The following is an 11,081-nucleotide window of genomic DNA, read 5'->3' as shown; positions in this document are numbered from 1 at the left end:
TGCTACATCCAACAGCCAGAGGGCGCTCTCGTGCAGAAACTCAAAATGCACTGCAGACGAAGAACTATTAAATGCGCAGCTCCAGGAAATGGCTTAAGGACATATTTATATTGGGCTTCTTCATACCTTTTCATGTATTTTCATGATAATAGAGAATATGTATAATGATTATGTTTGACGAGTGTTGCTTTTTCATTAACATGTTATAAACGACTCAAACTAACAGTGATTTCAGTTTGATAAGGACTTACTGATCAAAAGCCGTAGTACATGAAATAGCTGTGAATAACGGCTGTGCGATTTTTTGCAAATAATATCACATACATATATATTAGGGGGCTGCATAAGACTTAATTTAAAACTGTTTGCTTAGAAATGCACTGATCGAATGTGGAAGTGGTATCCTGCGCCCATTTATTTCCTCTCAACTTATTAATATTCATGAGCTATGCAAATATGATGTATAATGTAAAGCCTTATTCAGGTCCATGCCAACCAACGTTCCTGCCCCGGTTCAAAACGTATGCAGTAAATGAAGACAAACACGTTTAACATAAGAAGATATAGATTTTAATATCTTTATAAATGTTTTTCCTTGTTTTTTTAGAACAACTTGTTAAACCATCGAATCACTAGGATGGAGAGACACAGAAGAGAGAGAGAGAGGAGGAGAGGAAATTGTTTTGTGCAGTTTAGTCAGAAAAAATGGTGCCTTAGAGACATCCCAAATAAATATATAAACAAAAGTTCAAAATAAAAGGTAAAATCAAAATAACAATAAAAAATTATACTTGAGTTCTGAAGAGAGGCTCTTCAGAGATTCGGAAACCCTGTTGTAATCAAAAATGTCATTAATGATGTCAGTGTCATAGTACTGTTTAATATTTCCATTGCGGATTGTGACGATACGGTTCTCCTTATTTGTACAAAGTGTGTATTGGTACAGGAGGAGGAGTTCTCCTGCACTCCACAGCATCCATATTGTGTTTGCCAAGTGATCGTCCCTCCTGTGGACTATTCAGACACTGAAGAAGCAATCCAGCCGGCCTATGGCTCCAAAAAGTCTTTTTTGGCCATGTTAAATTTGAAATGTATATATATCATCACAAGATACCTTTATCTAGTTGTTTGTTTTTTTCTCGCTTTCATCTTGCTTGATTATTTACCGCTCGAAGAAAGAGAGGCGTCTATGTTTTCGATGGTGGGCTTAGACTGAAGGCGCTTTGTCAAAATAAAGTTCATTTCAATTAGACCTGTGTTCCCCACAAGAGTCCGTGCCCCCATCAGAAGTCCATTTCTAAGTCCTCTGAGTCACAGCCCAACAAAACAAACAACACAGAGGACAAGAAACAAACACGACTCTAATTTTTTCATAGCTTTTTATACTGGACGCACACACGCAGGCACGCACGCAGGCATACACTGTGTTTTTTGAAGCAGATGAGGTCAGATGGGTCTCATTTGCTTCTTCAAACAATATAGCAGCTAGTATAACCATTGGCTTTTTGTGCTGTTATAAAACAATACAATCCAAAATAAGAGATTCACCCGAAACCACTCTTTTTTTGGGCATAACAAGGACATAAGTGGATGAAAAAGAAAGAGAATAAAGGGTGGTATCTAGGTCTAAACTTTTTGGCTGAGGTAAGAATAATTTGATGTATTGGCTCTTCAGTTTTGAGAGCACTGATTACAACATTTTGTTTTGTTGTTTATGATGCTTGGTTTCGATTTTATGTCATTCAGTGTAGTTAGGTAATATTCCCACTCCAGCATATTGAAAGCAGGTCTTTAATCCTAATGATGGTCCTGCGAAATATTTGGCAATATGATATATCAGACAAAAACTGTGCTCCTTGTCTGATGGTTTATTTTTGTTTTCTACTTGGAAATGTTGAATGAAAGTGAATGACACTCTCATCTGTTCATCTATAGCATGCCTCCCCTATTACTTCTGCGTTCCCTTTACACATTTATTTGGTTATTTGTGCTTTCTTTCATTCAAAAACTTTTCATTTCGAAGGGGAGGCAGGTAGTGAACAACATAAAAACAAAAGTGGCAGTGGAAGCGTCCAGTTTGCTTTGCTTTTCTTCATGTACTTCAACCCACGTGTTAACTTAATTTAGGTCTAAATGGCAAATCTCCTATCACAATGTATAACACATCATCACTCACACAAACGTTACACACGCACACACACTTGAGGAGGCCTGAAAATGCTGGAGCTTGAGCAGATCTGAGGACTGTACAGTATTTCTGATGCCGTGAAGGCCCAGCATCCACTTCAGCGCAGAATCATCTCAGTGCTTAGAAGCAAAAACAGTCCCAGAATTCTAGAGATAAACAGAGGCAGATAATGAGAGCTCCCCCTGTTGGTTGCCTGTTGGACCCCACTGGGGGGACGCACAGAGGTCTGGGTGGTACATTTGTGCTTCCTGCGGGTGTTTGAACCATCCGATGATGTTTCATCATATTTTCCGGTGAAATCCGGGGAGGAGTACTCCTTATCGGCCATTTCCTTAAGCGTGTGGACCTCGTTGGGTACTTTTCCCTTGCTGCCCCTGACGCGTTGACGCGTGCAGTTCCGAGACCGTCCAGGCCTCTGAGCAGGCTCTATACCTGGGGTGCTTTCTGGTTCTGCACCGTTTATGGCAGGGGGTGGCTGAGGCAGGGGTGAGGGTGCTAAGGGGTATTGTTCATTTTGGTGGGGGTGTATCTGTGGAGGCTGGACAGAATGGGGCTCTTGTTTCAGCGAGACTTTATCTGTTCCTGCCCAAGTCTTGATCTTGCTCTGGTGTAGGGACTCGGATCCAGAACAGTTGGGGAAGTCCTCTTTCTTCAGTTGCTTTAGATCCTTGCCTGCCATATCTGTCGGCGCCACACATCCAACAGATGACGTGGAACCCCGAAACTTCTTGAGCCAGTCCCACAGTGATAAAGCCTTACAATCGCACTCCCAGGGGTTATCGTTGAGGCGTAGATACTCCAAACCAGGCAGCTGGGACAGGCACTCTCCAGCTAGCTCCGTCAGGGAGTTGTTGAACAAGTAGAGAGTAGTGAGTCTCCGCAGGTCGTGGAATGCCAGCCGATCGACCCACTGCAGTTGGTTGTGGTGCAAAAGCAGTCGGTCCAAAGCCCCCAGCCCTCGAAATGTGTTCTGGTGCAGGCTCCACAGACGGTTCCCATGGAGAAACAGGTGGCTTAGATTATGTAAATCCACAAAAAGATCATCTTGCAGATACTCCAAATGGTTGTCCTTCACACACATAGAGAAACAAAGCTATGGTTATAAATGAGAACAGAACAGTATATTACAATATGTTAGCTTCATTACAAGATGAGGCTCACCTGCAGGTAAAGATACTGGAGGTTGCGGAGACCCTGGAAGATGTTATTGGGCAGTGCGCTGAGGCCACAACGGTATAGATGGAGGGCATGGAGCCGGCCCAGCCCATGAAAGGTTTCTGCAGAGAGTGAACGCAGGTAGCGATTGTCTCCCAGGTCCAGCTCCTCCAGCAAGGTGAACCCCTGAAAGGTGGATGGTTCAATGTATGTGATGTTGTTGGAGTAGATCCATAGAGTGACTGTGGTGGGGCTAAAGTGGCCCCGTAGTAGTCGATGTATCTTGTTGTTTTGAAGGAAGATGCGTTCGCTGTGCTGAGGAATGCCTTCTGGGACTGACAGAAAGTTGTGGGCTTGGCAGCTGACAGTGCTGGGGGCCATGTAGCAAATGCAGTGACGTGGACAGGACCAGGAAAACTCCAGCCCACAGAGTACCAGTAGGAACTCCAGCCCACAGCCTGGGAAGAAATAATGAGAGAGATACAGTTAGTAAGTAGCCGATTTGTGTCTGATATTTTGCCATTTTGAACAGCGTAAAGTCTGGCCTATAAAACTGAGTCCATTTTGGAAAGGAGTAAACAATGCCCAAAAACCTACAATGGCTTTACAGAGTTTCAGTAAAGCAGCAAAATCTGCTATTTTTCGAGTTTTTATTCTGTGTGCGTATATAAGCAGAGCTCACCAAGCTACTGCTGAAACACATCCCAGAGCCTACAAAGGTTCTCCTGACTGCTTAGTTAAACCTGCGTTAAGCCTATGAGAGGCATACAAAACCCCTGCTGCTTTCTGACATGCTTCCTTGGAGCCATTTTGTGCAACTTATCCTCCAATTCATCTATGCACAGAATGGCAGGGAGGGAGAAATTTCTACTCCATTATGAGAGCCTAATTTGTTCATGAGTGGCAGCTTTCCCCCGCCCCTTTTTTCAGAAATGCATTATTCAAAGCATCGTTCCTGTCATTCACTCAAAATTGATTCGCCGGTGCCGTTTCTTAACATCACCATAATCCTCCAGGTTTCTGCCTTCAAAGTACAGAGGCAGGCATTACACGCTTACAGGAGATGAGCGGATATTTATCGGGATAGCTTTCGACTCCAAATGTGTCTGTGAGCTGTGGCATTCAGATGCAAACGCTGTTGACCTTTAGCAATGATTCCCCGGGCGTCTGATGACAGCACGGGAGCAGACTGTCTCACCTGCATGCAAGTCTCGCTCTCCGAGTGGCCATGTAATCCCATTTGTCCTGACAGTGTGCCAAAATGAAATATGTCCTCACCAACCAAGCAACCACCACACTTCGCAATCCCAATAGAAACTCCCCCCTTGGATCATGTGTATATTTGTAATATTGGTTAGCCACCTTGTGACCTGGAGCACAATTACATATATCACTACTATTGCACGTAAGCCAATTTGTTTCTGTGCAAAAAAACTTTATGAGCTTGTAAATGGAGGAAACTGGAATTTTTATCATAGCGTACATTTTGTGGACATGTCCTTTTATTGTATTCTACTTAGGGCTTTTTTTGTTTTGCTAGTGCTTGGTCAATAACAGCAGTTGCCAGATGCCACCACCCATACACACATACAAAAAAGCACCATTATTAAATTTTCAGTCCATTTCCAGCATACATAAATATATACTTTTTGGGGCGATTTCCTGGACAGGGCTTATCTAGTCCCAGACTTAAATGCATGTTTGAGCTGCTTTAGTTTTTTCAAAACACCTTGCACTGACATATTTTAACATTTACCAGTACAGTACCATTGTTTTACGTCAAGATGCACACCAGTATAGTTTTTTGTAAGGTTTGTTTGTAAAAACTATTTAAATGTCCTAAAATAACTAGTCCTGGATTAATCTAAACCCTGTCTGGGAAACCGCACCTTTGTCCTTTCCCTTTTAGGGTGTGCATGTGGGTTGTATGCATAAGACAGACTTTCATTTGGTTTAAATATTCAGTTGTATAGTTAAATCCTTTTAGATGTAAGTATTAAAATGCACTTTTGTCTGGTTTAAAATATGCTGTATGCGAGCTTATGTAACAGTAAATGTGATTCATAAAGTAATTCTCATTGATCTGTTCCTAAATTTCCTTCGGATAAATAAAGTATCAATCAATCTATCAATCAATCAATCAAGTGTTCCTATTGTTGTGGATTCCATAAAACAGTGTTTCCAGGTCTGAGTCGATTATTTTCAACGAATCAGTTCAAAAGGTTCAGATATCCTTATAAATTGCTCTATATTTATAAGATTTAAAAACTTTCATAGGCATATTGTGATAAGGCAAGTCACTTATTTTGTCAAAGCAGCTTGCTTGTTTTTCCAAGATCTGGCAACACTGATCTGGGGTCTGTGTAGTCTACTGAGAAGATGCATTGATACTAAAGAAGGGGGATTGCAGTCGCATAGACTGTAAAAAATATGCATGACGCATTTCAAGAGACTTGCATTGTTAAAAATAAAGCTTAAATATCTTAAATAATAGCCGTTGACATCTTATGACATCATTTGGAGCCAGAGTCTGCGCAGAAGTTATCATCAAGGCCCCGCCCATTTTCCTGTTTAAAGCAACACTATGTAGTTTTTTACCTTTAAATAATGTCTCTAAAATTATTTCAGTGATAGAACTTTTAACTGGACAAATTGTACTGTTGCTGCAACCTGAGCAGCCTCCTAGCTGCTACAAGCACTCTCTGAAAGTGGCGGTGGAGGGTAGGAAACACAGCCCCGCCCCGCCCCTCCCCCTGCCTGCAGAAGAGTGTCTGATACCAGGCACTGTTGCGCTTTTCAACCACATGGGGGAGATGTAAGTCATTTTTACATGGAAACTACATAGTGTTGCTTTAACTCAATAATAATTACCAGCTTAAACCAAACTTATTAGTAAAATGAACACTTCAAAGTACATCAATATAATAAAAAGATCTAAAATTATATAAACCATTGTTGGAATTGTTTTTTTGAACTGTTATTTGATATTTAAGTTAGGCTCACATCCCATTCGTTTACAAAAAGGGGGGGGGGGGAGTTGTGACCAATACTGCAGCCAGCCACCAGGGGGGCAATCAAAATTTTCTGGCATCACTTTTTAGGATGCATGTGGCACCCTTGGTTTATCCATACAGCATCTCCATTCAGAATCTGATAATCTGTCTATAACAAAATCACAAGCCTCTAAAGGTCTCAGTAAGATGTGTGTTGATTAACTGGACGAACATCTTGAGAATTATCTAGCTAAGAGGAACAGCAAATGTAATGAGATTTGTAGTAATCCAATATTTCGTTCTTATCTACTCCGTAAAGGATGTTTTTCATTCCATCCTCGTAGGTTTTGGTTAGTCTGACACCTGTCCTTTCAGTGAATGAGAGAGAGAGAGCGTGCCGGATTGCTGACAGAACGTTAAGCTTCTGGGGATTTCTCCCAAATAAATGGGAAAAGACAAGGCAAACATCTCAGCTCTGGCTAGTGAAGCAGTTATTTTCTCGATATTTTTCGCTGTTAACATCTATTTTCTAACCCCCTTGCGTTAAGCATTGCATAATATCATGTATAATGAAATTCTTCCTCAGCACTTTACTTAATAGGCTTATTTTTGGTTTAATGGTGGCTATTTGTGGAGCTGTTTCTCGTAATTGCTTTCCTGTGTTTTTTATGCTTTGTCATACTTAATGTGTAGTTATTTTCCTTAAAAGCCATATTATCTCTCCATTTCCCCTATTGCTTTACTTAAGATTTCAACAAAATGGGTACCACCATGTAGATGGATTTTTGATAACACAAGCTTGGAGATAATGATTTTCTGTCAGCCTCCGAGAGCGATTATCTGACACATATGCTAATCATGAATGGTCCACACCATTACCCATATTATTGAAACATTAACTACATACTACATACAACTACACAAGATGTTGCATGATGCCTGTCTGGGAAAAAGTCCAGATCTATGAGTTGCTGTATAGATGGTTTATTTTTATGTGATTGCTTACTAACCCAAGTCAGAAGTGCTCACCCCTAATGCTGCACGAATTAAGGTATCATGCTTGCTTGTACAATAAACGGTACAATACAAATTGTGAGCCAACTGCATGACTAATAAATGTTGCATTATATTTGCTGTCTCATCAGCCTTCATATCACATGAGGTTTCTTTTGCCCTTTTGCCCACCTGCAGTACAAAATAAACTCCAGAGAGAGCTGCTGCCTCACACTTGTCACCTCCCTGATCTTGACCCTCCATGAGGCCTCTTGGATCACTTCCATACAGCAATTTACACCCTTCTCATCTAGAGACCAGTCCAGTGAAAGAATGCGAGATGTGGGATATTTTTAGTTCTGTTGTGAACGGTAATAGTGGGATGTGAGATAATATCGAGAGGAAGAAATAGCACAAGGGCAAGAGGATGTCATTAGTAGCAAATATGGATGTTTTTTTTAATCATTCATTACACAGATTGCATTCATGCATAAATCCGGTGTGTAAATGTTTTCACACAAAAATGATTCATCAGTTTATGAATCATGCTGCACTTTCATTTTCTCTGAATTTAGGAATAAACTTAGAAGCTGTTCAAACCACACATATGCAACAAAATCATTCATATCAAAGCATGTTGTGTAAAACCGAAATGCAATGCTTTATATAGCATTAAAGTTGACTACTTGAAGGGTCACTATTAAGTTATTCAGAGGAACAGTGATGTTAAGTTTGTTGAAGTACAGTCTGAGAAAGCAGCCAGTCATGTGCAGTCTAATGCTATAGAAACATTGTTTATTATCTTTCAAATGGCTTTAATTGAAGATCGTACTGTGTGTTTTCTTATGTAAAATTGTATCGTTGGAGAATATAAAGGTTAACTTGCAGAGAGTAATGAGTGGCTTTACAGGAGAGGTTGTTGGGAAAGCCCTTAAACATGGAGTGGGCATGCTTTATGCAAAGTATTGACTGTGTATTTGTTATAATCCAGACGGAAGTAAACTTAAATTGTCAGTGAAAAAGTAGCTTGATGACAATGTGAAAAAAAGTGAAATGATGGGAGTTTTAGTTTTCACTTTCACTATCGATACCAACCGATCCAACAGGACTCGCAAATCGTATTATAGATGACGTAATAAAAACTTTTGGGGGCTTTTCCACTGGGTGCAGTACGTAGTACCCGATTGTTTTGTTTTTTTAGTACCACCTCGTTTGGGGTTCCAAGCGACTCGAGCTGATACCAAAACATGACGCGAAAACACTGTACTGTATATCACTGATTGTTCAGAGAAAATCGTCACTACCAGCGTCATCGCTTTAATGTAAAAGATTAGCTTTACCTTCATGATAGCTTGCGCTGTCTCAAGCAAACATGTTGTCATCTGTGCTCTGCTGTAAGTTCCCAAACTCCCTTTTAGCAATGAAAAACATCCACAGATTGAGAATCAGGGACACCATAACAGTTTTTTCTAGACTTGCAGTTTGTGGCGGCACATTTGCGACGCGCAAGTCCACATATATGCTTAAATGCAACTTAAATGAGGCTCGCCGGAGCGTGTCGACTGACGTCACGGGTGTTTGTACAGAAACTGTCATGTGAGACAGAGGTAGTGATAAACGCAAAGTGCAAATATATATTTTGGTGGTCAATTTTAATTTGTGGTGGACTGAGAAATAACTTAATGTATGGGGATGTATAGCATTCAAACAAAGCTCTCACTTGTATGATTTCACAGCAGTAGGCAGCACAAATATAACGACACGCCTATAATCCCTACAACTTCGAAGTGATACTAAACTCGATGGAAAAGCTAACCAAGCCAAACTGAGATGAGCTGACCCGACTTAAACCGTGGGGTACTACGCAATGAAAAAGCGCCAATAGACAAGCGATCCTATGAATGTGCGAAGCACTGATTAAAACTTTAAATTATCTGAATGCAAACATTGTTGAAAACATTTGGGATAATGTAAGTCGACGTGAACAAAATATTTAACACTATGCTAGTTTGTTCGATATTTTAATGTAAAAATCTTACATATTGTGCCTTTTTTATGAAAATGTTATGGTTGTTGCAAAAACTCTATAGTGCCTCTGTAGTATTTCAGTGTGTCAGTAACACCACTCTCAGATCCCAAGAGTTGGAGATGGATTACAGCTGTGGAACAATGAAAGCCATGTTGTTGTGTGCGGCTTTTGAGAGATTTCTATGGTCTCTCATGTACTGTGAGCTACTTGTACCAACCAATCTCTCTCTCTCTCTTTCTCTCTCTCTAATTCTTTAGTTTCTCACCCCTCTATCAATCTATGAAAGACACTGTTGAAAGCTTGTTATGCCAAGACTGATTAAGCCGGCTGCAACCAGGCTCTCCGTTTGACCTTGTGACCCCATGGTCATCGTGCCTTTTCATGCCATGCAGTCTCTAAGCATGGAAATAAATAAATAAAGGCCTAAAGCAGAATGGCCGTGGTCCCCAGACAGTGAGCGCAAAGTAAGTGTGTGGAATATCAATGAAACATAGTTCACACTAAATTCACCCTCATGAATAACACATGGTTGCTAATAGAAGAGAAATGGTCCGTCTGTTTCCCTGCGTGACTCTGCCCACCATTGCACGGGATAAACTCAATTTCCTGTTTCTCTCTAAGGACCCCAATAAACACTTGGCTGTTTGTTGCCTTGCTCGCACAAGTCTATAAACGGCATGCTTTCACATAATGCTTTCGTGCTGATGTTCGCACATACACGCGGTGTTTGACAATCACGCTAATGGCAAAGCAATAAAGCTCAGCATTGATTGGTCCAAGCCTTGTTTGCATAGCCAAAGGGAAATCAAGTTGGTTTTTACTCATTGCTGACATGTTTTCATAACTAAAATTGTGTCTGCGGGGTAGACAGACATTAGAAAAGTTAATAACAGACCTAGGGGTTACACATGAATCTTATGCAATTTCCCGGACAAACGTGTAATAGATATTATGTCACACAAATGTGTATGTACTGAGTACTTACTGCTAACAAAACAGACAGAACACCATGTGCTGAGATTTTCCTTTAAACTGAATATTGTCCAGAAACTGTTGAAAAGTACTAGTTGACCCAAAACTCATATTTATTTAAATATTCGGGGTGCACCGAATGTACAGCAACCGAAAGTATTTGCAAAAAAGCATTTTCGGTGTTCGGCCAAATATGTAAAAATACTAAATAAACCACAATTAAAAAAAAAAAAATCCTAATTAATTTTATATACTGTAGACTTGCAAATTTCATTTAGTTTTATACATTTTATGTTTAAGCTAAAGATAATGTGCTGTGCTAAAGATATCAGGCTTAGGACGTTATGGGCTGTTTTGATAAGAGTGTCACATTGGTGGTGTGTAAAACCCAATTGCCTGGAAAGCAAGGCTAATGTCTGCAGCAGGACAAACTGTAATCAAAGTGTTTAAAACCAACATTGTAAAGAGAATGTTCAAATTTCATTATGATCTACATTAATTCATGTGCCATGTTTTTGAAGTGGCGATTACTCTTAGTTTAATGCCATGATTTATGGCAGTAATTACAGCACACAGACATTGTTATATTCGTGGGATACAGAGCTTTATTATAACATGGTGCTTGGGTTTCTTCAAAACATTGCAGCCGATCTCGCTAGTTAGCAGCGAGCTTATGCTACTATAACAAATATATCTCTGCATGAAGTGACACGCTGTTTATTTGCTTTTCATCATAACAGTATGCTAAAAT

The 11,081-nt window shown here is 40.2% G+C and overlaps 1 protein-coding gene across 1 annotated transcript in view; it reads right to left on the bottom strand.

Moving 5' to 3' along the window:
* Window positions 1-547: 547 nt before the first annotated feature.
* Window positions 548-11,081, bottom strand: part of rtn4rl1b (reticulon 4 receptor-like 1b) — a 210,935-nt gene continuing 200,401 nt past the window's right edge. The window contains exons 2-3 of the mRNA XM_055196632.2: window positions 3,350-3,801; window positions 548-3,257 (exon numbers count right to left, since the gene is read on the bottom strand). Of these exons, the coding sequence (XP_055052607.2) occupies window positions 2,286-3,257; window positions 3,350-3,801 (1,424 nt within the window). The 3' untranslated portion in view covers window positions 548-2,285. The remainder of the gene's footprint in view (window positions 3,258-3,349; window positions 3,802-11,081) is intronic.

The sequence above is a fragment of the Misgurnus anguillicaudatus genome, chromosome 24, assembly GCF_027580225.2.
Source record: "Misgurnus anguillicaudatus chromosome 24, ASM2758022v2, whole genome shotgun sequence".
NCBI classification, from domain to species: Eukaryota; Metazoa; Chordata; class Actinopteri; order Cypriniformes; family Cobitidae; genus Misgurnus; species Misgurnus anguillicaudatus.
This window is presented reverse-complemented; position numbering and strand designations above follow the sequence as displayed.